This window comes from Miniopterus schreibersii, assembly GCF_964146895.1.
Source record: "Miniopterus schreibersii genome assembly, chromosome: 9".
In the NCBI taxonomy this organism is placed as follows: domain Eukaryota; kingdom Metazoa; phylum Chordata; class Mammalia; order Chiroptera; family Miniopteridae; genus Miniopterus; species Miniopterus schreibersii.
The window spans coordinates 6322356-6349787 of NC_138118.1; the positions used below are offsets into that span (position 1 = coordinate 6322356).

At 44.1% G+C, this 27432-nt stretch overlaps 1 protein-coding gene across 7 annotated transcripts in view; it reads left to right on the forward strand.

Annotated features, from left to right (window-relative positions):
• Positions 1-238: 238 nt before the first annotated feature.
• LOC308561874 (TRPM8 channel-associated factor 1) overlaps positions 239-27432 on the forward strand; it is a gene marked incomplete at its 3' end in the record, with an annotated part of 66512 nt that continues 39318 nt past the window's right edge. The window contains exons 1-2 of one of the 7 annotated variants that reach the window (XM_081147413.1): positions 239-371; positions 21278-21907. In XM_081147413.1, the coding sequence (XP_081003539.1) occupies positions 21288-21907 (620 nt within the window). In that variant the 5' untranslated portion in view covers positions 239-371; positions 21278-21287. Of the gene's footprint in view, positions 381-12138; positions 12295-14587; positions 14732-21277; positions 21908-27432 lie in introns of those variants that run through there. The other 6 variants (XM_081147414.1, XM_081147412.1, XM_081147419.1 and 3 more) reach the window with 6 other exon arrangements.

The window sequence follows — 27432 nt, forward strand, 5'->3', positions numbered from 1 at the left end:
ACGGATCTATTTTTCCACAAATTGTCCCGCTGCCCTCCCGGGGCGGGCGCCAGCATCTCCATCCTGGATTTGGGGGCCGCCCCCCTCGCTGAAATTGACACCAGGCCGGCCCTCTGCGGTCCCAAGGTAGCCGGCCAGGCTCCGCCCCCGCCGCCGCGGCCGCCAATCGGCTCCCGGGACGACCCTCCCCCTCCTCGCCCCCGCCCCCTCTCGCCCACCCTGCGACATTCCGGGTCCCAGGCCTCGCCTGCGTCTCCGTCCCTGCGCCGCCGGGAAGCTCTTTCCCTTGGGAACTGCCCCTGCCCCCTCCTAGCCAGTCCTCTCTGCCCCCACCCCCCCAATCCGCGCTGCAGGCATCAGCGGGGCAAACGGTGAGTGGGGTCCGCGGTAAATTCCAGACCCGGAGAGGCCTGGAGGTGTCACCGGCCACCGCCCGAGCGCGGGTGGCCCGGGCGGGAGCAGAGACGCGGTGAAAGCCGGGGGAAGGGGAGGCTGGCTGTGCGCTTGTGGGGTCAGGAAGGGCTGGGACTTAGTGTGGGGGCCTGCGCGTGTCCCCGATGGGAGGGTGGCGGACGTGTCCCACGCAGGGTTCCTTGCTGTCACCTCTGGGATCCTCCTCTGGTGTCTCCCTGTGGCTCGGTCTCTGTTCTTTCCACATCTCTGTTCACCCTTGCATGCCTGGAGGCCATGACCCACTCTTTCCTTGTGATTTCCCCCCCCCCCCTTGTGCTCCGCAGGAGCAGTTGTCATTTCACCTCCTGGGGCTCCTTCTTGAATTCCCTGAGTGTAGCCTGCTTCTGCATAACCCCCCCCCCCCCAAGGTTAAAGTCCTCACATACCCAAGTGCTGTACGTGGGGCCCTCAGAGTGCCTGCTGCTGGTGCGGGAGGGCTGGTGGTGAGAGTGGGTGCAGGGAATCCTGCGGAAACGTCTAGTCTGGAAGGCACTGGGCCTTCAGGTAAGTGCTGAATTATCCGATTACCAGGTAAGCAGCCCCTGAGCTGGCCTCGGAGTTGACTCAACCTGCAATGGAGGGAGAAGTCCTTAAGTTAGCAGGAAATGACTTACCCATGGGACAACCACGGAAACTGTTGGAAGAAGTGCAGATCTAACTAGACGTAAAGGACAGAATATCTGTCTAGCCGACCATCCATCCATCCGTCCATCCACCCTTTTATACTCCAAACTATTTCCTCGTCAATTGATTTCACTGCAATACAGTAGTCCCCCCTTAAATGCAGTTCCTCGGTTTCAGTTACCTGTGGTCAGGCACAGTCTGAAAACATTAAGTGGAAAATTCCAGAAATAAGCAGTTCATGAGTTTGAAACTGCGCACTGCTCTGAGTAGCGTGATGAAATCTGGCGCTGTCCCTAGCCATCTCAATCAACCGACGGGCCTCCACCAAAAGATCCGCTCTCAGGTATCATGGTGCTTGTGTTCCACTAACCCGTATTTTACACTTCAGTTCTTTGCCATATGGGCCTCTGTATAGGAACTTGCTTCCCCCAGAGTAAAGGCTGAGAGAGAGAGAGAACACCAAAGCCAGAATCTTTTGTAACCTAATCTCAAAAGGGACATCCCATCAGTTTGCCATCTGTTCCTTAGGAGTGAATCACTAGTTTCATTTCACACTCAAGGGGCGGGGTTTATACAGGAGCCTGAAGACCCAGAGGCAGGGTTTATTGGGGGCCCTGCTAAAGGCTGCCTGCCCCAGGGGATATTAACAAATAATGTTGTCCTCTAACATTCTCCTACGTGACTTCTGGTTCACATGGGCAGGTGTTTCCCTGAAGTATACGCCAAGGTGCTGAATTACTGAGTTATAAGATTTGTGTATATGCCACTTTATTTAGGTTATTTTCAAGCTGTTTTCAAAGTGTTGAGCTAGTCTGCACCCCTTTCAGCGATAGATGGGAGTTCTTGCTGCTCTACATACTTGTCATAACTTGGTATTATGAAATTTCATTTATAGCCAATCTGGCAGGCATGAAATAACATTCCCTTGTGATTTCCATTAGCATTTCTCTGATAAGGAGTGAAGTTGACCATCTTTGCATATGTTGATAAGCTATGGTGCTTTATCTCTGATAATTCTGTGTGGGGGGGTGCGTGTTTATATTAGGTTGTTTGTCTTTTTCTTATTGACTCATTAGAATATTTTCTTTTAGTATATGTGCTGCCCAAGAAAGCACTGGAATGCTTTCTTTATATAAACTGAATGCTAATTAATCCTTTGTTAGCTATATATGCTGCAAATTTCTGCTTTCAGTTTGGCGCTAAGCTTTTCTTTCTGTCTTTCTCTCTCAATGAAGTAAGTTTTGAATTTTTATTTTAAGTGACCAATACTTTTTTTTTAAGAATAGTTTATTGATTTTTAGAGAGAGAGAAAGGGAGAGGGAGAGAGATAGAAACATCCATATTTCAGCAACATGGATCAGCTGCCTCCTACACGCACCCTATTGGAACTCAAAACCCACAGGGCATATGCCCTTGATCTAGAATCCAACTGGCAACCTCCTGATGCACAGAACAATGCCCAACCAACTGAGCCACACCATCCAGGGTGACCAGAACTTTCTTTTATAGTTTCTCTTGTTAGAGAAAATTGTTTATCAAGGAAGTAAATTAATTTTACTATATTTTCCTCTAAAAGCTGTTATAGTTTTGCATTTGGCAATTAGTCTTAGTCCACTTGGAAATTGTTATATTTTTTTTTATTCCATATGGGTAATCAATTCTCCCATCACCAGTGATCTGCATGAATCAAGTTTTTCATATATGCATGAATTTGTTTTAAGCCCCCTACTCTCTTTCATTATCTATTTATCTAACTCTGCACCAATACTAAACTATTTTAGCTACTATAGTTTTATATTAAGCCTTGAAACCTAGTAAGAAAGATCCTCCCACCTCCTTATTCGTCTTCTAGACTGTTTCAGCAATTCTTGGATCTTTGATCCTCGATATAAGTATTTAAACAACAAAACAAGGAACAAACAAGCTAACAAACCTGCTAGAATTTTGATTGATAGTGAATTAATTCTATATATCAATTTGGGGAGAAATGGCCTCTTTAAGATGTTGACTCTTTCCACCTATGAACTTGGTATATAATGCTATTTATTTAGCTCACCTTTAATGTTTTTTAAGGTTTTGTAATATTTTTTGTTGCTTTCCTTTTTCTCATTTTTGTTAAACTTATTTATAAATACATTATTTTCTTTGCTATTGCAAATGTTTTATTTTTTAAAATTCAATTTTGTAGCTTATTGTTGCTGGTGTGTACAAATTCAGTTGACTTTTATATATTGATTATGAATCAAACTTCATAAACTCCAGTAATAATTCTAATTTGCTGCACAGGTAGTCATATTACCTGAAATAATGATGGTTTGTTTCTTCCTTTCCAATTCTTATAACTTTAATTTTTTTTCTCTTACTGTCTTATTGCATTGGCTAGTATCTTTATTATAATGTTGAACAAAAGTAGGGAAAGGCATCTTGTTTTATCCAATAAAGAGGAAGATTTCACCATATCAACTTTAAAATATTGCATTCATTATGGTTATTTTGTAACTCTGTCACGTGATAAGAAAGTTCAGGGGTTTTTTTTGGTAAGCACTTTGATTATGAAGACGTGTTTTATGAAATGCTTCTATAGCTATTGATTTTTACATATCATTTTTTCTTTAAATATGTTTAAATGGTGAACTATAATATTCCATTTTTAATATTAAATCAACTTTACATCCCTAGAATAAACCCTCTAGGGCAAATAAGCAGTAACTTTTATGTATAGATATAGAAAAAGATGAGCATTAGATATTTACATCTATATATGTGAATTGAGATTGGCCTGTAATTATCCTTTTTGGTACTAACCTTATCTGCTGCTGGTGTCATCTCATAAATTAAGACGGGTAGTATTCTCACTATTACTATTCTCTGAAAAGAATTGTTCAAGATTGGAATTATCTCAAATAACCAGCAAAACCCTCAGGGTTTTGAATTTACTTTGTCAGAAGATTTTAAACTTATTGGTTCGATTACTTTAAGGATTATAGGACTATTTAGGTTTCCTTATGGGGTCAGTTTTCATAAATTGTATTTTCCAAGATATTTAACCATTTCATATATACACATACATGTATATATTCAAAATTAGTAGAATAAAATTGTTTATAATAATCTTTTTGTTATCTTTTTAAATATTTCCATCATCTTATATTATGAGTTCCTTCTCATTACTAATATGTGTATATATTCTTTCTCTTTTTGTTTTGATTAATTTTGTCAGAACTTGGACTAATTTATTAGCTGTTTCACATACCAAAATCAAAACAAAACCCTTCTGTCATTTTTTCATTAATTATTTATTTTATGACTTTCTATATTTGAATCTGTTATTTATTTTCTAAGCTCTTAAAGTATATGCTTAGATTATTAATTTAGAGGTTTTTTCTCTTACATATGCTCTTCAGGCTATAAATTTGTGTCACCTTTTTTAGCTGTATTTCATAAGTTTTGATATGAATATAAAAAACATGGGTAAATACTGCATATTTACCCTAAAGGGTTTATTCTAAGGATGTAAAGTTGATTTAATATTAAAAATTGAATACTATAGTTAACCATTTTAACATTTTTACTATTATGTAGCTTTAAGTACTTATAATTTCCATTATGTTTTCTTATTTGAGCCATGAATTTTTAAGAAGTGTGTATTTTAATTTCTAGTTACTTACCTAAAGATTCTTTTATTATCTTATAGTAAATGTTGCCTAATTTATAATGTAATCAGAGAATGTATGACACCAATTCCTTTGGATTTACTGTACTTAGCGTTATAAGCTAGTATATGGTCAGCTTTGTATACTTGAAGATAATGTGTAGTCTCTTATTATATAACATCCTATATATACCTTTGAAACAAGTACGTTAATTGTGCAATCCAGATCTGCCATATCTTCACCAATTTTTTATCTGCTTGAATTATCAGTTACAAAAATAGGTATATTAAAATCTCTCACTAGAGGGGTGAATTTTGAAATTTCTCATTGTAGATTTCTGTTTTTACTTTATATATTGTGTAGCTATGTTACTAGTGAATTGGAGTAAGTTGAAAATGTTATCATAATGTAGAGCTAGAATATTATGGCTACCAATTAATGCCTTTTGTTTTAAATTCTTAATTTGTTCAGATACCAAATTAAGGCTTCCTGGATTGGTGTTTGCCTCATTTATCTATCTTTCATCCTTCGACTTTAAATCTTTCTAAGTTTTTTAAATCCTGGGTTTTTAAAATTATTGTTTGATAATTTACAACTTGTTATTGAATAATTAAGTCGTTATATTTATTGTAATTAATAATACAATTAGATTTACTTCTACCATCTTATTATTTACTTTTTATTGCTCTGCTTTATCTCCCCTCTTTCTTTCTCTTTCTTTGCTTCTCCATTTTACTGCTCCTATTATTTGGAAGTTACATGTTCTAATATTTTAGGTTGAATGTTTTAGGAATACCCTAGTTAAAAAACACACTTAACTCGTATAATTGACAAATAAAAATATATATAGTGTACCATGTGATCTTTAGTTATACGTATACATTGCGAAATGATCACCACAATCAAGCTAATTAACATATCGATCACCTCACCCAGTTTACCCTTTTTTTGGTGAGAACAATTGAGATCTACTCTGTTAGCAAAGTTCAAGTACATAATAATAAAATATTATTAACTATAGTCGCTGCGCTATATATTAGATCTTCAGAACTATTCATCTTATGTATCTGAAACTTTGCAAAGTTTGACCAATATTTCTCCATTTTCACCACCCCTTAGTTCCTAGTAACCACCATGCAATTCTCTGCTTTTATGAGTTTGACTTTTAAATTCCACACATATTCGAGGTCATACAGCATATTCCTTTCTCTGTCTGAATTACTTTGAAACAGCATAACGCCCTCAAGTTGCAAATGGCAGGATTCCCTTCTTTATTACAGCTAAATAAATTCCCCTGTATATATGTACCACACTTTCTCCATCCATTCATCCATTTGATAGACACTTAGGTTGTTTCCGTATCGTCACTACTCTGAATAATGCTGCCATGAACCTGGGAATGCAAGTCTTACTTCTAGGGACCAATTTTATTTCACTTAAATATATACCCAGAAGTAGCATTGCTAGATAATATGGTAGTTCTATTTTTAATTTTTCGAGGAGCCTCTATAAATACTCTTCTCTACAATGACTGTTAAATTTACATTCACACGAGCAGTGCACTAGGGTTCTCTTTTCTCTGCATTCTCACCAAACACTTGTCATCTCTTGTCTTTTTTATATGAGCCCTTTTAACAGGTGCAAAGTGGTATCTCGTGGTTTAAATTTGCATTCCCCTGATGATTAGTGGACTTGAAGACCTTCTCATATATCCATTGGCTGCTTGTATGTTTCCTTTGGAGAAATGTCTATTCAAATCCTTTACTAATTTTTTAATTGGATTATTTGTTTTCTTGCTATTGAATTGAGTTTCTTATATATTTTGGATATTAACCCCTTATCAGATATAAGGGTTGCAAACATTTTCTCCCATTCCATAGGTTATCCCTTCACTCTGTTGATTGTACAAAAGCATTGTTCAGATGCTTTTTAGTTTGATATAGTCCCACTTGTTTATTTTTGCTTTTGTTTCCTGTGTTTTGGGGTCATGTCCAAAAATTGTATTGCCCAGAGCAATGTCAAGAAGCTTTTCCCTATGTTTTCTTCTAGTAGCTTTACAGTTCCAGGTTGGACATGTAAGCCTTTAATAATTTTTGAGTTGATTTGTGTATGGTGAGGTAAGAGGCCGATTTCATTTTTCTGCATGTGGATATCCAGTTATTCCAGTAACACTGATTGAAGAAACTGTCCTTTCCCCATTGTGTGCTCTTTGTATCTTTGTTAACGATGAGCTGAATGTGAATGTGTGGGTTTAGCTCTGGGCTCTCTAGTCTGCTCCATTGGTCTGTAAGTCAGTTTTTATGCAAATATCATGCTATTTTGATCACTATAGCTTTGTCATATTGTCTGAAATCAGGGACTGTGATGCCTCAAACACTAACAGGACCATGCCTCAAACACTAAATTCTTACTTAAGTTTTCCTAGGCTATTTGAGTTCTTTTGTGGTACCATATGAATTTTAGGATTTTTTATTTATTTCTGTGGAAAATGCCATTGGGGTCTTGATAGAGTTTGCACTGAATCTATAGATAGCTTTGGGTAGTATAGACATTTAAACGTTATTCATTCAACCAACCTATGAACACATGTCTTTTATTATTTGTGTCTTCAATTTCTTTCATCAGTGTACGGATCTTTTACCTCCTTGATTAAATTGGTTTCTAAGTATTTTATTGTGTTTGATTCCATTATAAATAGGATTGTTTTCTTAATTTTCCTTTTAAATACTTTGTTGTTAGTGTCTGGAAACCCAACTGATTTTTTTACGTTCATTTTGTATCCTGCAACCATCCTGAATTTGCTTGTTAGTTCTTACGTGTTTTTTGGTGGAGTCTTTAGGATTTTCTATATACGAGATCATGTCTTCTGCAAACAGAGACAATTTAACTTCTTCCTTTCTATTTGGACGCCTTTTATTTCTTTTTCTTGCCTAATTGCTAAGGATAAAACTTCCAGTACAATGTTGAAAAGTAGGACTTCTTGTCTTGTCCTTGATCTTTGAGGAAAAGCTTTCAGCTTTTCACCTTTAAATATGATGTTAACTGTGGGATTGTAATATATGACCTTTATTATATCGAGGTACATTTCTTGTATATCCAATTATTTGTTGAGAGCTTTTGTCATAAAAGGGTGTTGTATTTTTTAAAATTCTTTTTCTGCATCTGATGCGATGATTATATCATTTTATTCTTCATTTTGTTGATGTGGTATAGCACATCTGTTGATTCGCAAACATTGAATCTTTCTTGCATTTCTAGAATAAATCCCACTTGATCATGGTCTACGGTCCTTTTAGTGTACTCTTGAATTCAGTTTGGTAATATTTGTGGAGGATTTTTACATCTGTGTTCATCAGTGATGTTGGCCTATAATGTCCTTTTCTTGTAGTGTCCTTTGTCTGTCTTTGTACCAGGGTAAGGGTTAGGCTCAAACAGTGCAATAACTTTAAAAATAGTTTATCTTTATTAATCCTCATCTTGCAGCTGTGCTGTTATTATTATATATATATATTTTTTGTATGATTTTATATCCCACAAGACATTATATTTGTTTTTTTAAACAGTCAATATTAACATATTTGCCCATGTATTTACTCTTTTTCGGGTTTTTTTATTCTTTCATATAGTTATGGGCTCCTGTCTAGGATAATTTTCCTTAATCCCAACAAACTCGTTTTTGTAGTTCCTATACCGTATTGCCAACAAATTCTCTCAGCTTCTGTTTATCTAAATTGTCTTTATTTTTGCCTTCATTTTTGCTGTGCGTAGACTTTTAGGTTGGTGAATTTTATCTTTTTTTTTTTTTTTTTTTTAAGCAATTCCATAGTGCTTTGGTTTCCATCATTTCTTTTGAAAAGCCAGCTGTATTGGTCCTCTGAATGGAAAGCATCCTTTATGAATGAAAAATTATAAAATTCTGGTTGGTGTTATTTTTCAAACAGAATTTTTTCAGGGATGGGGGACAGATAAAGTACCAGCAGATTAAATTCATACGATCAAAGGCTAGTTTTATGCTTTCTTAGAACTGGTCCATTTTAGGTCTTTTCTTTATCCAAGAGCATAGCCCTTACTCCTAATGTGTCATTTGTATTCATATTTTATGAAATTTCTTGTATCTCAACTGAAATCAGGGTATGTTCATAAGAGTCATTTACTTTGGTGGGAGTTGACCTCCACTGCTATATTCCCAGAACAGTGCAACTACTGAAATAACTGTTCGATTGTTTTAGCATTTTAGCTACTATTTTCTGCAATGTGTGTGTGTGGGGGGGGGGGGGTGATAGTGGAGGGAGGGTCTCCCTGCGCATGTGTAGCTCACCAGTCACCAGTGACTTCAGGGGAATTTATACGTCGATTTTTTAGATTCACTTCTCTGAGATTTCTTCTTCTCTCAAGTTTTGCCCTTCGAATTCCAGTGGTTTGGTAATCTGAGGCCCGTCAGGCTGATACGTTCCACTTGGCCTTGGTTACCCTGCACTGTGAACTGGAAAATGGCCCAAAGAAAAAAGCCACAGTGAATGTGGAGCTCATGTCCTCTTTCCCCCCTTCAGGATCGGAACTTCTCAAGTCCGGCTTGTTTTGTCGGCTCCTCAGAGTCTTCCATTGTTGCCTATATATTTTGTCCGACTTGTATTGCTGTTTTCAGCAGGAGGGTTTTTCCAAATGGGATGTTCTCGCAGTGCCAGGATTAGAAGAAGTCTCTCACTATTTTGTCTCACATCTAAGATTATCGACGATTATTTTATTTCTTCTTGAGATACATCCTTTAGAATTTCTTCAAAGCAGATCTTTCATAATAACCCCTCAATATTTGTCTGAAAATAAAAATGTTAAGCATCTATAGGTGAGACAGCAGGGAGAGTAGCACTTGTTGGGTAGCTTCCAGTTTTAGACTATATGGGTGGTGCTGCTTTGAACCCTGTAGTTCGTGTCTTTTGTTGGCATGTGTGTGCATTTTTATTGGGTATATACCTAAGAGTGGAATTATTGAATAGCTCTGGTTTGTTTGTATGTGTTTTTTTAAATTTCAAAATGATTTTTGTAACATTTAAAAATTAGAAAATGTCTAAAGAAAAAGATTACTGGCCAACCCTCACCATTTCCTGAAGTAGCCAAATATGTCCTTATTTTTCCTGTTAGATAAACATAAACATAAAAAATGGAATCATCCCTGGCTGGTGTGGCTCAGTTGGTTGGGCATTGTCTCGTGCATGAAAGGTTGCTGGTTTAGTTCCAGGTCAGGGCACATGCCCGGGTTTCCGGGCTCGATTCCTGGTGGGGTGGGAGGCTGAAGTGTGGGAGGCAACCTATTGATGTTACGTTCTCACATCGATGTTTCCCTCTCTCTCCCTGTCCTTCTCTCTCTAAAAATCAATAAAAAATCTTAATAAAAAAATAGAATCATAATTTTTCATTGAAAATATAGACTGAAAGCATCCCTCAAGGTATGACAAGCTCATCCTTTATAAGAACTGCATAATATTTTGTAGTGTGGATTTTTTTATTTTTATTTATTTATTTTTAAATATATATTGATTTCAGAGAGGAAGGGAGAGAGAGAGAGAGAGAGATAGAAACATCAATGATGAGAGAGTCATTGATTGGCTGCAGCCCACAACCCGGGCATGTGCCCTGACCAGGAATTGAACCCCCGATCACCTGGATCCTAGGTCTACGCTCAACCGCTGAGCCACGCCCGGCCGGGCAGTATGGATTTTTTAATAAATTGTTCATTCCTGTGTTCCTGAGTATTTACAAAACTCAATATCTCAAAATTATTTCAGTACTTTAAAGATTTCATGGCAGTCTTCAGGGCAAAATCTGGAAAGGAAAACAGCAACTCTCGGGGAATGAGAAACAGGGAAGGATATAAGATTTAAAATGAAGTTAGTGATGTGAAGTCTGAAACAGAGAAAGAGAGGAAAGAACCTGTTGAAATTTGGGGAGATACAGAAAGAAAACAAAAGGTTTAAGGGAGAAAATGAAAAGAGCACAAAGAAGAGGCGGGAACTTACGGTACAGGAAATTTGTAATTTAATCAGTTTTCTACATCAAGCTGATGTGTGTGTGTGTGTGTGTGTGTGTGTGTGTGTGTGTGTGTGTGTGTGTTGAAGAGTGATCCTATGATTGCCTTCTTTCGTCCACAATCATCTATTTTGTCCATCAACCCATCAAGTGCACATTACGGAGCCCCCATTCATGGCCACATGACGTGGAGACTCCAAAGAAGAAAACACTGTTCTTGGCTTACACTCACTCCAGCTGGGAGAATTGTAATGAAACCCTGAAGTAATTACAGGATGTGGTGCTCTGTCCCCTTTACCACTGAACCCACATTGCCGCGCAAGGTCCAGCCTGGACACTGTTTTACTGTCGGGAGAAAGCTTTTTAATGATCTGTTCACAGGGCCAGCTTGGTCTGGGGATACCCCCTTAGGTAGGCCGAGAACAGGGGCCAGAGCAGGGAGGGGTGAGGAAACAGGAGGGTGTCCAGAGACCACAGAAATCTTTCAGGGCTTTGGGGCCAACCACAAAAAGGGACAAGTGGTCCCCCCCCCCTCAGGGGGTTCTAAAGTTGAGCTCACAAAGAAAGCTAGATGAGCAGACACTGATTCAAGGCAGGACCTGGTCAGGCATAAAGCCAGGTCTTGGCTCAAAAGCCAAGGGCTGGATTCTGCTCTTACTCCATTAAAATGAGTGGGGCCCAGCAACCAAGTTCAAGAAACCCACAGGGAGGGAGAGATCATATGCATAGAGTGGACACTACCAGCTGTCTGGGCAAGAATATTTTATCTATTTTAGTTGGTTAAATTTACCCATTTTTAATCACAAAATAATACATACTACTATTAAAACTTTAATGAGGGGTATGAAGAAAAACACTTAAAAGCAAGCTACTCTTTCCTGTCTGAAGTATTGATCCTAATAGTTCGATGGAGGTTTTTCATTATAATTTCTATGATTACATAAACATATGAAATATTTTTAAAGTCTTTCGTACAAAAATGCAAACTCTCCGTCTCGCTACCCCTTCCAGTGTTTTATTGAAAATGAGTATAAACACAGCCTAACTCCTGGCAAATACATGAAGACATTTAACTCGTCCTTGTAAGCAAGCAGTTGTGCAATATTTTATATAAAGATTTACCATAATTTCCCACCCACTCCCTTGTTGGTAAATAGCCTCACGGATTTATTTTCCAACCAATTGCCCCGCCGCGCTCCCGGTGCAGGCGCCGGTGCCTCGGATGCTGGATTCGGGGCTCCGCCTACGCGCAGAAAATGACACAAAGCGGGGCCCGGGGGGCGGGGGCGATGGGGCAGCCAGGCTCCGCCCCCTCCGTCGCGGCTGCCAATCAGCTCCCAGGACGGCCCCCGCCTCGCCCCGCCCCGCCCCGCGCCGCAGACCACCTCCCGCCGCCCCGCACGCCGCCTCCGCCGCCTCCACCCATTTTCCAATCCCTAGGCCGCCTGTCCCCTCTCCCCGTCGCATCTCCGAGGCGGAGGCGTCCCCTCCCCCTCCGAAGTGGCCGGGTGTGGAAACTGCTGGACAACCGGTGAGTCCCGTTCAGTGATGGCCCCTGGGACCCGGGCGGGCCCGGGCGCGCCGACCGAGGCCAACGGGCCAGCGCGGGAGAGGGAGGGTCGGGGCCCGGGCCCGGGGCAGCACCTGGGAGGGGCTGCGGAGGGGTCGGCTTTGGGGCCTGAGACCGCCTGGGCCTAAGGAGGCGGGATCGTCTTTCCGAGAAGATCGATCGCTTGCGGTTCCCCCGCGTCCGTTTCTGCTGTTTTCCTGCCGCTCGGGCTCTCGGTTATTGCGCGGGGCATTTCTCCTGCGGCGACCTCGGCATCGCGAGTCTAATACACCCCTGTCCTTTAAAAACATTTTCCATGAAGAAGCAGTTCCAAGCTACGGGTACGTGCGGGAAAATAGCATAAAGGATGTGTCAGGGGCTGGCATTTTATGACCTTTGCTTCAGCTCGGTGTGTGGGGGGGGTGTCTTCCTTTCTAAGAAACAAAACCTGACAATTAGGACCTTTTCCCCATCAAATCTCATGCCCCCTTCCTCGGAGGTAAGTCAGGCGGTATCCTTCCCATGTCTACATTTATTATTATTGATTTTTCTGTAAGCAATATATGCATTTTTGTTTTGATTTTCAATTTTTTTTCCATAAAACTCAATATTTCGGGGGTCTATCATTCAGCGCTATTAATCTTAGCATTTCAGACCTGAAAGGGGCTTAGCAGACAAGTGGCCGGCCCTCCTGTTTTGGGGAGACCCCTCAGCCCTGGAGAGTAGAAAAGGCCTGCGCACTGCCGGCCAGGTGGTCCTTCAAGGAACAGGACCCTGGGTGCAGCTTCTCTGGCCGTCTCTCTGGTGTTTCCGCTGTGTAAACCCTGCCGCCGAGCTCCCCTACCCACACTCCCCTATTGATTATTGCTCAGATGAGTCAGTTTGAGGGAAGGGGGTTGAAGGGAGAGGGGGAAGGGAAATAGGGCTTCGATTGGGACCAAAACCCTAGTCAGGATGAAAAGATGGGCATTTTCCTGAAGCATGAAGTACTGATTCTTAGGATGACCTGAAGATTTGTTTTACTTAACAGTCATACAGTCCTACTACCCGCCAGTGATGGAGGAACTTTACAATATTCGCTCACCTAATTTATTTTTATTTTTTTATAAAATATCTTTATTGATTTCAGAGAGAGGAAAGGAGAGGGAGAGAGAGAGAGAGAAGCATCAAGGATGAGAGTCATTGATCGGCTGCCTCCTGCACGCCCCCGACTGGGAATCAAGCCCGCAACCCGGGCATGTGCCCTACCGGAATCGAACCCCGATCGCCTGGATCCTAGGTCGATGCTCAACCGCTGAGCCACGCCCGGCCGGGCGCACTCACCTCCTTTAAACCTCGCAGCAAATCTGTAACATAGGCACTCATTTCATTCTCCCCACGTTACAGGTAATAAGACTGAGGCGTATACGAGGGATTGAGTAGCTTGCTCTCAAAAGTCACTCAGCCACAATATGGAGCCCTGAGATCTGAATCCCGGCCGTCGGGTGACAGTCTGGGCTTCTAACCACTGTACTACCCTGACCTCAGTGGCTAGAAGTAGCACCGAGGCGGGGGCCGTCACCACACCAAGTAGGAACTTGCAATTCGCAGGAGGCTGGAGCCGCTGTCAGCCGATCATTAGCGAGGACTCGCGGGAAAGAAAGAAGAGCTTGAAATGTACGGCCAAGAATAACTTTTAGCTACCCCGTTGTTTGTTTGCAACCTAATATATTCTTATTTTTAATTTACAAAAGTCACATGTAACAGTGAAACAATGTAGAGCTATTTAAAAGTTCCCTGCCCGATCCCGCTGCTTAGACGGCACCTATTCACAGAGATGGTAACCGGTCCCACCGCGAAACAGATACACACGGGGCTGTTCGCAATATTGAAACGAAAGCCTACGGAGCAGGTTCTGCGGTTTGCCCTTTCCCCTTGGCAACACTTGGGTAACACAGGTACATTCTTCCAGCTGAACCGAGAGCTAAGACCTTCCTGAGAGCGGAGTAACACTCCGCAGGATGTGCCCTGTATAGTAGGTTCAGCCTTTTCCTTATAGACAAGTTTCAGTCTTGAACAAAACGGCCGGTCCCCCTGCCATCCGGACGGGGGCCGCCGCCGCAGCGTCCATCTGACGGGGCGGGCGACACAAAGAGACGCTGTCCCCTGCCAAGCGCCGCCCCTCGGGCTCCGGCTCGGGCTCGGGCTCGGGCTCGGGCCCGCCCGGGAGGAAGTGGGGGGAGGAGACTGCTGGGGACCCTCCGCTCCTGCGCGCTCCCGGCTCCTGGGCCGCCGCCGCTCGCAGGGAAGCCCCATCCCCGCCGCCCCGCGCGTCCCCGGTGCGCCCAGCCCCGCGCTCCCGCCGCCCCGCGCGTCCCCGGTGCGCCCAGCCCCGCGCTCCCGCCGCCCCGCGCTCCCGCCGCCTGCTTGTAAATTGCAAGGCGACCAGGTGAGTGGCCCTCTCCGAATGCCCCGCAGGCCGGAGCAGGGCGGGTGGCGGCGGATCCGCGCGGGTCTGGGGGAGGGCGGTGCGGGAGGCGGGGGGGGGGGGGGGCGCGGGCGGACCATCTGGGGCCCAAGCCCAGGACCGAACCGCTCGCTGTTTGCGTCGCGCTCCGGGTGGCGATTGTTCTCTGCTCGGGCTCCGCGCCGCGCCTGCCGCAGTGCTGCGCTCGGGGGCCCTGGCATGTGATGTTTGTCTGCCTGCTTTGTGTCTTCGAGTTTACGCAGAGGCCCGACCTCGAGCGACAGCATCTAATCCGCAGCTTTAGGGCCCGAGAATGCCGCGCGCGGCCCAGGGAGGAGGCAGGGCTGGCTCAGAGTCACGCAGGTGGCTGGCGACAGAGCATCCCTTCTGTCCCACTGCCCTTTGATCTCGGCAAACACGGTGCCTGGGGCCAGGCCTCCTCACCCACTCGCGCTGGTTCCCTGGAGACTGGAGGGTGTGCTAGAGCGGCGCCTGGCCTGCCCCAAGCCTCCGTGCCGGCGGGCCTGCGCAATCCCCTGCGGCCCCCAGCCTTTGCGCTCTGCGCCCCTCCTCCCGCTGCTGTGCCCACCGGCTACCGAAGCCCCCTCCGCTCCTCTGACGTCGCGGGCGTGCTGTTTGTGCACAGGCTCTGCGCTGGGCAGGAAAGCGGCCTGGGGGGGGGCCTGCGGGGGGGGGAGACGGGGAGAGGGGACCCCTCGCCAGGACCTAGGAGTGCAAGGCTTCCCTGCCCCAGCGCCGCGCCTTTGGTGAACACCCTCTGAGGCAGCCTGATCCACAGCTAGTAAGAGGCAGCACCAGGATGCTTTTAAAACAAAACAGGCCTCCCTCCTGGGCTGGCCATCTTCCATTTTGCTGTTCTGCTGGGGGCCTGGCAGTGAGAGAAGTGAGCAAATCTAAGCAAGAGAGCGAGCGAGCCCCCGGGGGGGGGGGATTAAGAGGGGAATGCTGTAAGATCGAAAGGAGGGAGCAGGAAAAGCAGAGTTCTGAATGGTGCTAACTTTCAGGGGCATGGGGGAGGGAAAGATTCTGGAGAGCTGCAAGCAGACCTTCGGAGATAATAGGAAGGGTCTGGTTTCTGAGCCGGGAAGTGGTATATGGGAATTCTTTTTTATTATTTTACCGCCTATATCCTTGCACGCGCATTACGTATTCTTTTAAATGTATGAATTAAACCGCTTTTAGGTGGAAATCATTTAAATAAGATCGAGCCGGGAATATCTCAGACAGAATGCAGAAGAGGTTGGGCCCGCCCTAATTCTGGCGTAAGAGAGGTTGATGGACATTGGAAAAGATATTGGACATTTAAGGAAAAAGGAGAGTTCCTGGAAGACAGCGGCCTGAAGAAGGGAAGATCGGTAGAACTGGATGTCTCCGATAGGCATCACTCTTCAAGGCCAGGGTCGCTGTTCGCTGAAGAAGTCGTCCTAGGCTGGCTTACACCCATCATTCAGTCGTCCATCTACAGAGTATATCTGTTCATTCTCTAGGAAATCCAAAGAGCCTGACCTCAGACACTTGCCCTACTTTGGGGGTTTGAAGTCAAATTATAATGCAAGATGTGGTACAGTGAACAGCACAGGCCCCCTGCCCTCCTTCCTGTGCATATACATTCTTAAGGGGAACCTCAGTTAGGTACCATGGGGTTATTTCGTGGCAGGGATTTGTAAAGCTCTCTCCCTGAATTAGAAGTTGTGCCTGGGGGACCGTCTGCTTTAGAGGTGCCTTGGGTTCTAGAAAGTTGGTGGTCCTGGGGGAGAGAGAGCAAAGTAGAAACGAAGATGGAGAACTCCAGGGGGAGAAATGAAAGGGATTTCTCCAGGTTGTGTCCATCTGAACTCTCCAAGCTTAGAGGGCGAACAGGGACTCAGGCACAGAGAGGAGAGGCCTTTGGTTCAAGGGTCGGGGTTACCCGTAGCTGGTTAAAGTGGAACAGAACCAGCTGCCAAGCTCAAGGAACCCCCACAGAGGAGAAAAATTAGATGTATTGCTGGGCAGATACATAACCTGTTTTAGGGCGAGTAAGACAGGATCAGTTGCTCAATTCAATCATTTATACACTCAATCCATTGATATATGTTTCCTTGGTTCATTGAGTTTATATTACCTGCGCTATTTTTAATTGTAATAATAATACCGAAAACAATTGAAAGGATGCAGCCTTGCGTAAAGGGAAAGAACGCTGTTCGCCCCTTCCCTTCCTAATGCTAGTATATTGAAATGTGGCCTCATAGATTTCCTGTGTATATAAGAAACAGGTACTGAACCGGCTTGTCTATTTCTGGTACTTAAGAAGTAGACTCCAGGTTTAGATTTCCTGGGTTTGAAACGCTGAATCCACCATGACTACCTATGTGACTTAAGCAAATAACAGGTTCTCTGGCCATCTGGTTTTCGTTTTCTTTCTGGTTTTGCCCATCTGTAAAATGGGGATAGTGATAACACATACGTCAGACGTCAGGATTAAGTAATTTATGTAAAGCACTTAGAAGAGTGCTGGGAACCTGGTAAGCACTGTCTTGTCATTACAACTACAGAGATTACTAGTTCTACTACTATTGTTATCTCCATCCATTTAAAAATGGGTTTGTGGCCTCTAAATTCGAAATTTTCACTTAAAACATATCTAGGACATTCTTGTAGGTAGATGCAAAACAGATATAACTCATCCTTTGTAATAGTTCCCTGATAATCTATCATATGGATGATCATACTTGACTCAAACACTCTCCCCCCTCAAACATTGCCTTCCCACATACACAGCGTTGGTGTCAGACTAGGGCTGACCCTGTGGCCTCACTCTGGGGGCAGGCGAGGGGGAAACTCGCAGAGAGAAAGGGAGCCCCGGTGGTCCCACTCACCTCGGGTCAGCAGACCTGCCCAGAAGAAAGGTAGAAGGGGGACACCCATCAGGAAAACCCTCCTCTTTTCCCTGGTCCCCTGCCTTTCAGATCTCCAAGCCACCTGCCCACCCCATGTCACTGTCACTTCACAGACATTTCTTCTCCCGGGAACTAGCTCAGAGGACAACCAGGGAGACCGAGACGGGTGTTCCCTGTCCTGTGTGTGTTTGGAGTATCAGCACCAGCAGCGACACAGGCCCAGAGAGAGGGGGTCTTAGGGCAGCTCTTCGTGGGGAGTATGGGTGGTTGGCGGGGCTCTGCCCCAGGGTGGCATGTTGCAGCTCAGTGGGCTATGGGGGCAGGATATGGGGATAGCAGGTGTGCCTTTGGGTTAGAGATCCTGTCTGTACCCACAGGAGTCAAAGCTGGTTCTGAGAAGCATTCCTTGTCACTCGCCCATCTCCGTTTCTAGGTGGGTTTTGGGCGGTGAGCACCCTAGTATATAAACCTTTAATGGAGCTGCTCTGATTTCTAAGCACAGTTACTGGAAGAGGGATCGCTGGTCTGAGGATAGGTACGCCTTTGAAACTGATGGCCACTCTCAGGTGGTTGTCGGGTCCTCAGTCCTTCCAGCAGATGCGATACTGTCCCCAAAGCCTCTGGACGTTGGACATGATTAGCTGCCTTCGTCTTTACCTCTTCTGCCTTCACCGCCTTCTTTTTTGACAATATGGGCGACTTACATTATATTTTCATTTGCCTGACGAGTGAGATTGAGCATATTTTCATAGACCAATTGGCCATATAAATGTGCCCTTCTGTGAATATCTTCTTGGAAGGATAGGCTTTCAGTAGATAGAAAGAGCAGGAAAAGCCCGGCCGGGCGTGGCTCAGAGGTTGAGCGTCCACCCAGGATCCATGCAATTGGGGTTCGATTCCCAGTCGGGGCACAGGCCTGGGTTGTGGGCTCGATCCCCAGTCGGGGGTGTGCAGGAGGCAGCCGATCAATGACTCTCTCATCATTGATGTTTCCATCTCTCCCTCTCCTTTCCTCTCTCTGAAATCAATAAAGATATATTTAAAAAAAAAAAAAAAAAGAAGGAAAGAGCAGGAAGGGATGAGAGTGGGAGAGGATTTCAAGTGAAAGCAGGGCATGCCCGGGGGCACCCAGTGTTCTGGAAGCTGCAGAGAGGTTGGGTGGCAGGAGGTCGGAGAGGCTGGGTGGCAGGAGATGTGGCTGCAAAAGTAAGGAGCTGCCAGCTCTGGAGGCCTCACACCCCCACTGAGCACTCAGATCCCCCCCCCCATTGGGTCAAGGTGAGGTCTGGGGGTTCTCTTCAGGGAAGTTATGCCAAGGTGACTTTAGAAGAAAGAGGGGACAGCACATGCTGGTGACTGAGAAACTGGATCAGCTTAGTGAAGGAATGAGTTACTCGGGGCCTGAACTAGGTTAGTGGCAGCGCGACTGGAAACGGTGACAGGATACGGAGCAGGGGGAGAAGGGACACCACTGTGACTCTGTGGCTTGCTGTCCTGGTTATTTGTGGACACCAGGAGGAGCAGGGCAGGGACAAGCTCTTATTAACCCTTTGCCGACTGTATCTTCTCAGTAGCTCTCTGAGGTTGAGGGTAAGCAACGAGGGAGCTTAGGTGATCTACCTAAGAGGAGCTATTTTGGAGGGAAAAAGAATAAATGTTAAGACTTCCTTAGTTTTAGAGACTGCTGCCAGTCGGAGGGTGGGCTCTTTCACAGGGGCCTTGCACTTAGTTACGTCAGGACCAGGGCCTTTCCATCCATGGCCTGGGGGAGGCACGGTGTCTGTGCCAAGGGCTTTTTCAAGGGCCCATAGAAACACCTGAGAACTCCATATAATACTAATTAGTATTTGTATAGACTCCAAAATTATGAAAACTCTAAGATCAGAATCAATAAATGCTCGATCCAGTGTTTGTAAAATCTAACATTAGGTTAGGTTTTTTTTCTTTACTTTATAAGAATTCTCTATTATGCACATATTTAGTTTACACTTAACCAAATATTTTTATAAGCAAATATACACAGATCTGTGTGTATTTCTATATCTGCATATACATATATAATAAATAATTGAATACTCATAAATGTAATAAGTAACTGAAAGACACTTAACCTATGTAATTTCTTTAATCCTCAGGACAACCTTACGTGGTAGATCCTATTATCCCCACTTAATGAGTGAGGAAACTAAGTCTGAGATGAGTTGCCTGATCTCACAGTAACAGCAAAGCTGAGATTCAGACCCAGGCAGCCTAACTCCAGAGCCAAACTTGTAATCACTTGAGAATGAGCCTGTTCTCTGACAAAGGAAATAGAAAGCAGTAAGTGCCAAAGATAAAATCGTAAGGAATGCCTACATTTCCAGAAAAGGTAAGAGCAGGGTAGAAAGCGAGTGGTTCAAGGAGTGGCAGATGATGTTAGCTTGGGTAGTAAGGCTAGAAGTGGTGGGAGCCCCAAGGACCGGGAGAGCAGTACTGTCCAGGGCCACCAAATGGGGTGGTCCGTGAGGATGACAAGCCCTGGGAGTATGAAAACACATCTGTGCTTGGGGAATTGTTTCAGTGAAGAGCATACAGTGGAGGTCAGACTATAGAGTGTCCTCAAGTGGGGAGCTCATGTGAAGGAGCAGAGGATTTTTGTGAGTACATATCCACAGACATACACACCTTCCTCCACCTGGACAGGTGCAAGTGAGGATTTGCTATCATTTCATAACTCCTACCTTCTGCTTGTCTGGGACATGGACTCAGAGGACCTTGCTTTCCTCTTCGCCAACCTGCGACTGTGGCCAAAGCACCTTCTCGAGGACTCAGACTTTTCAGACTGAAATTCTGGGTGCCCCAAGCTGGGGTTAATGAGATTAGTGTGGGAGCCGAGTCGGGTGGAGTGGGGGCGGGGGAGCTGCATGCTGCACGACTGTATTAGTTTCCGGAGGCTGTGGGAACAAATGACCAGAAACTAGGTGGCTTCAACAATGGAATGCTATTCTCTCACAGTTCTGGAGGCTGAGGAGCGTTCAATCCAGGTGCTGGCAAGGTTGTTCTTTCTGGAAGTTCTGAAGGAGCATCTGTTCCATGCCTCTTCCTAGCTCCTGATGTTTGCACCTATCTTCGGCATCCCTTGGCTTACAGATGCATCACTCCAGTCCCTGTATCGTCTTCTCATAGCATTCTCCCCTGTCTATCGGTGTCTGTGTCCAAATTTCCTCTTCTTATGAGGATACCAGTCATTAGATTAGGGCCCCCTCAAATCCAGTCTGACCTCATCTTAACTTGATCACATCTACAAAGACCCTATTTCCAAATAAGGTCCCATTCCCAGGTTTTGGGGCTTAGGACTTAACCGTATTTCTTTGGGGACACATTCTTTACCTCTGTTTGTTTCCTTTGGTGTTTTCAGCCCTTTTAGTGTGACCCCAAGAGTTTAAGAGGACAGAGTGTGATGGGGTCTCCTACATTGGAGACACTGCACCCTGGTGAGTGCCTGAGTCATTTCACGAGGTCAGTCTCATCTGTGTGATGGGAAGAATTGCCCCAGCTGGCAGAGGAATGAAATTCATGGCCTGTTGTTTGTTTGTTTGTTTGTTTATCTATCCTTCACTAAGCTGAGTCTTTGCTTTCCTCTCTGCAGAGCCACAGCCATGGCGACCCCCTCGGCTGCCTTTGAGGCCCTTATGAATGGAGTGACCAGCTGGGATGTCCCTGAAGATGCCGTCCCATGTGAACTGCTCCTTATTGGAGAGGCCTCCTTCCCAGTGATGCTGAATGACATGGGCCAGGTCCTCATAGCTGCGTCCTCTTATGGCCGAGGCCGCCTGGTGGTGGTGTCCCACGAGGACTACTTGGTGGAAGCCCAGCTCACTCCCTTTCTCCTCAATGCAGTGGGGTGGCTTTGTTCTTCCCCCGGGGCTCCTGTTGGTGTCCACCCATCCCTGGCACCGCTGGCCAAAATCCTCGAGGGCTCTGGAGTGGAGGCAAAGCTTGAGCCAGAAGTGAAGGACTCCCTGGGGGTTTACTGTATTGACGCCTACAACGAAACCATGACGGAAAAGTTGGTCAAGTTCATGAAACGTGGAGGAGGCTTGCTCATTGGAGGCCAAGCCTGGGATTGGGCCAACCAAGGCGACGATGAAAGGGTTCTGTTCACGTTCCCCGGGAACCTGGTGACCAGCGTGGCGGGCGTGTACTTCACTGACAACAAAGGAGACACGAGTTTCTGTAAAGTGTCTAAGAAGATGCCCAAGATCCCCGTCTTAGTTAGGTGAGTGCACTACCCCAGGGGAGAGCTGGTCCCAGGTTAAAAAGCGGACACTGTTCTTGTGTTCAGGTTACTCCCAGGCTAACAGAAGAGAATTTGGCGGATTTGCCATAAATCAAGCAGATTTTTAATGTACCCTGAGTCACAGGAGGGGCAGGATCTCTTGGAGGGGAGAAATTTCTTCGTGACTACTATGTCCCTCAGCATTGAGCTTAATAAAACGCATTGCTGAATCCCAGACCTGGCGTGATGATCCCGGAAGGCTCATAGGAGGAGGTTGCTTGCAGCTGAAAAGTGAGGAAAAGGGACCCCCTCAGACAGCCTCGAGAGCTGTGGCAAAGGTTTCGAGATGTCTGGCCAGGTGGGATTAGGACGGCAGTAAGAAGCTGAGATGGCACAAGTTATCTATGCTGAATCTAGGAGTTAGGAGAGGATTTTTAAAAATTTATTATTATTTTTAAAATATATCTTTACTGATTTCAGAGAGAGGAAGGGAGAGAGAGAAACAACAATGATGAGTCATTGATCGGCTGCCTCCTGCGCGCCCCCTACTGGCCGGTGCTCAGTAAACATCTCTTGGGTGGCGTTGGATGAAGGGATGAGAGAGATTGGAAGCTGGAAGTCCGGGAATAGAAAAAGTGCCCCAGGCCCCGCCCTGTATTGTACATGAAAACTCTCAGCCGTGGTATTTCTGACGCGTGGGAGCAGAGGAAGGTAGGACTGGGTGCGGAGGGCACACCAGGGTTGGTAGAGAGATGGGATGAATGAGCGGTGGCCTCTCCCTGGCCTGGAACTCCCAGAACATCCCGCAGCTCCATGCTCACATGTGCAATGAAGGACACCGTTATCCAGAGGCATAGTGGCCGATGAAGCGGGCCCAACTTGAGTGTACCAGTGATCTTGAGCCCGAGGAATGGGAAGGCAACACTGGGCCATGGTTCTGTCTCTTACCAGCCTAATCCCTCCCCCTTGGTTGCCTTAAAAGATGTTTTGTGTGTTTTTTTCCTGCCAAAACCACACCTCTCTGTTCTTTGGCTGTGCCTAAATCACCTCTCATCACCAGTGATGCCGATCGGGCGGGTGGTTGGGTTGTCTGTCTGCGTGTGTGTGTTGGATGCACGCACACATGTGCGCGCCCGCATGAAATCAACCTGAAGGCTAACGCTTGAGAGAAAAAACCTGATTTATTAAGGGAAGTAGACAGAATCTGTTGTTGGAGACGACGGGCTGTTATATCGGTTACTCACTAGGTAAGATCGCATCGCAGCCTCGTTGCACATACAGGTAGGTACAGTGCGTCACGGCATCGCTTACACGTTAGGCGGGTGATTTTCTGACTTGTGGGTGAACTGAGGACGGCAACAGTGATTTTCCTGAGCTAACTGGCTGAGATGAAGAAAGCAGGAGAAAGTACAAGGTGCAACAGTGTGTGTAAGAGAGAGAGGGAGGGAGGGGTACATGAAATAATAATTAAATGAACAGTGGGCAGCGGGAAAGGGAGAAAACAAATCCTCTCCCCCCTACCACAGTGTCCTTGCTCTTAGCTCTCAGGTGCCCGATGCGGAAAGGGAAGCACTGAGCTCTCTCTCCCTCCCTGTTTTTTGGGGGGGGGGGGCGAAACTATATACATTTATCAAAATTCATGAACTGTACACCTAAATCGAGTTCATTTTACTCTATGTGAATTAAACTGCAATAAGCCTTTAAAAAAAAATCGATTCTTTGAATAGGACTTTGAAAAATAAAGAAATAATCGGGATATCATCAGATTCATGTTTAAGGATGTGCTGCTCAGCATTATTTGTAATAGGGAACAGTCGAATGGTTGAATAAATTACAAAATTAGTAACCAACCATTAAACATTTGTTTAGAGAGTATTACGTAAGAAAAAGGCCAACATATCGCTAATGGGTAGATCTCTGGGGTGTGGGATAACGGTAGATGATTTTTACTTTTAAACTTTTATTTTCCAGAGTTTCTATCAAACTTTATTAATAAGGCATATATTTCATTACCTTGCTTCACATGTAAGAACATTAAAAGACAAGAAAAATAGTGTACCTCTAAGAGATAATAGTGTACCTCTGAAAGATAAAGACTAATTTTTAAATGTAACCACAACACTGTTAAATACCTTTTTTAAATAGCATTTTTTCTGACGTAACAAAATATCAGTAACGATATCATTTTCTGAGGGCATTCTGTAAGTATCTCAGTTTATTTTGTACATATCTTTATATTCATCCTTTAGGTCAACTGGATTATTCATATTTTTGTGCTAGCTTTGGCAGCACGTATACTAAAATAGGATTGATAGTATTTGACCTAAGAGTTCCCAAACAATTGCTTCATATCCCCATTGTGATTTTGGGACTGAATTTTACTTTATATATTTCAAAGCTATATTTTGGATTTCTAAAAACTTACAAATTTTTTTGTGGTTTGTACATTTTCCTCTGGTACAAAATATCCTTCTTTCTTGCAACTATTTTTCACATTGAACTCGATTTTGTCCAACATTATATTTACTATTCCTATCTTATTTACTTTCTTTGTTGATCCTTTTGAAAAAGATTTTTTTTTTTTTTAGCATCAACCTGATTAACGCAATCAGAGAGCCTTTGTTGCTTACAAGGGAAAAATTCATTTATATCGGTGAGGAAATTGATGTTTGTTGTAGTTGCTGTCATCTTGCTCAGTGTTTTCTGTTATACTTTCTTGTTTCTTGTTTTTAAATTTTTTCTCTATTGGTTGAATTGTTGTTTTTTCTTTCTCACTATTTGGAAATTACAGCTTTTCTGTTCTTGCAATTTTTAATTTCCCCCCCTGCTCTTTATTTAAAATTTTCCACACTTATGGGAAAATTTGTAAGAATAATATATTGATAGCCATACCCTTCATCTAGATTCACCAGTGGTTAGATTTTGTCACATTTACTATGGAAACACACAGGGACAGGTTACTTCGCTTAACCACTTGAGAGTAACCCTCTGGACACCCCGACGTTTCCCATCTAAACACTTCAGCATGTATCTCCTAAAGATAAGGGCATCCTCCAGCACAACCATGGCACAGTTGTCTCACTCAAAAAATGTCACACTGAAACAATACTGTTACCTAGTGTCCATATTTAAATGTCTCCAACTGTCCCAACAGTGTCTTTTTAAAAAATGAAGGATCCAACCAAAAGACTTCCCAGCCTTTCTTATCTTTCAGGACATTAGCATTTTTGAAGCATCCAGCCCCCTGTTGTTTCGTGGAATTACCCCTCAGTCCGGATTTGCCTCGTTGTTTTCTCATGACTTACACCCAGCTCAAACGTTTTTGTCAAGAACACTACACGGGTGACATTGTGTTTATCACAATATATCAAACTGGGAGGACTTGAGGTCAGTTTGTCTGTTATTAGCGATGTTTGAACTGGTCATTTAGTTAAATTGGAGTTTGCCAGATTTTCCTATTGTAATAGTGCCTTTCCCCCATTTAACTAACTTCATCGATGGGATGACTATTCGAGACTATTAATACCCTGTTCAACAACCTTTCACGCAGGGGTTTCATCACCCATTGATGATCTGTGACTGTCAGGATTTACAAAAGTGGTTCCTTCTACCACTCAGGCAGCTCCTGTGCTCCTTCCTTAACATTCATGTCAAGCGTCCCCTCCTCCAGACACTGCGCCTCCCCTCCTAGTCTAATCGAGATGCCCCTCTTCTGGGAGCCCAGAGCAGCCTGACACTCCAGGACTTGCCCCAGCAGAGTGTAGGTTTACTCCTAGGTGCCTCCCAGAACTGGGTGCATGCTTCTCTCTGGATGAGCTTTCCCTCCCCACCCTCATAACATTTGTTGTGGCCCTGTGGTTGCTTTTAAATTTCGTTTGTTTTAGTACTACTCATGGACCCTTTTTTTTAAAGAAAGCAAATGTGTTATAATTTATTTATAGTTGGTATTTTTTCAAGGCCCAATCGTCCCAAATTTGGCAAGTTAAAATCCCCTCTAAGCTGAGTCCTGAGCCCTCTGGCACGCTCCATCAGTTCTTTAGTACTTGACTTTTGAAAGATCAAGATGTTGCAGGTTTACCTTGTCTTTTTCCTGTCCAGCACCTGGATTCAGCCATTTCTTCGAGGAATCCTGGTCCTTTTAGTCGTGCATGGTATTTAGAAACCAAGCTCATCTAGGTGTGCTCATTACCATTCGACTGTCATCATTTCCAGACCCCTACGAAGACAGAGCCAAGAAACATATACGTTTTCGTCCTAAATCCATACCGATGCATCCAGTTTTAACCCCAAACCACAGAAGCCCCCTCCACCACCCACCCCATCTGTACCTTCCTCTCCCATTGGGAGATCCTGCTTTCCAACAACTTCAGTATGTGCTCATGTGCTCAGCCCTGCAGTGCCCACAGGACAACTTCATGGTTACTGTTCCCATCCGATTACCAACAGCAAACTCACTAAGTTAAGCCCAAGATTTTTTTTGTAGTTTTTTTTTTGTTGCTGTTGCTGTTCTCAGAATATACTGCACGCAGAGCATAGAAAGCAGTCTGTTCCTTTGGTCCTATTTTTGTTTAAAGTGATTTTCCCCCATATTTGTTGATTCCGTGTTAATTTTTGGATGTGTAAACTGTGAACAAGGTTACAACAGCAGAATGCACATTCTTTTTAAGTGCACATGGAATATTCATGAAGCAAGACCATATGTTAAGCCATAAAACGTCTCGACGAGAGTAGAAGGATTGAAATCATGCATTGTACATCCTGATCACAGCGGCATGAAGTTAGAAATCAATAACATGAGCATATCTGGAATACCTAAATATTTGTAAGTTAAACAACACAAATAGTAAGTCAAAGAAGAAATTACAAAGGGACATTAGAAAATATTTTGAACTGAGTAAAAACGAAAACACAGCATGTCAAGATTTGTGGAATGCAGTTAAAACAGTGCTTAGAGAGAAATTTAAATGCTTTCATTAGAAAAGTGAAAAATTTAAGCTTGAGGGCCTAGGTTTCCACATCGACAAGCTAAAAAATAAGAAAATCAAATTAAACCCAAAATTCGTAAAAGGAAAAAGAAGATAATGACAAGAGCTGAGCCCTGGCCAGTTTGGCTCAGTGGTTAGAGTGTCGGCCCTCGGACTGAAAGGTCTCCAGTTTGATTCTGGTCAAGGGCACATACCTCAGTTGCAGGCCTGATCCCTGGCCCCAGTTGGGGTGCATGTGCGGGAGGCAACCAGTCGATGTGTCTCTCTCACATTGATGTTTCTCTCTTTCTCTCCCCCTTCTACTCTCTCTGAAAAAGCAATGGAAAAAAAAGAGAAAAAAAAGATGAGAGCAGAAATCAATGAAATAGGAAATAGAAAAACAATAGAAAAAAACAATAAAACCAAAAGCTGGTTAGCAGAAAAAAATATATATGATAAATCTTTAAGTATACTGGTTACGACAATAAGAGAGAGAACACAAATTATAAATTCCAGGAATGGAATAGGGACAATAATACAGATCCTACAGACATTAAAAGG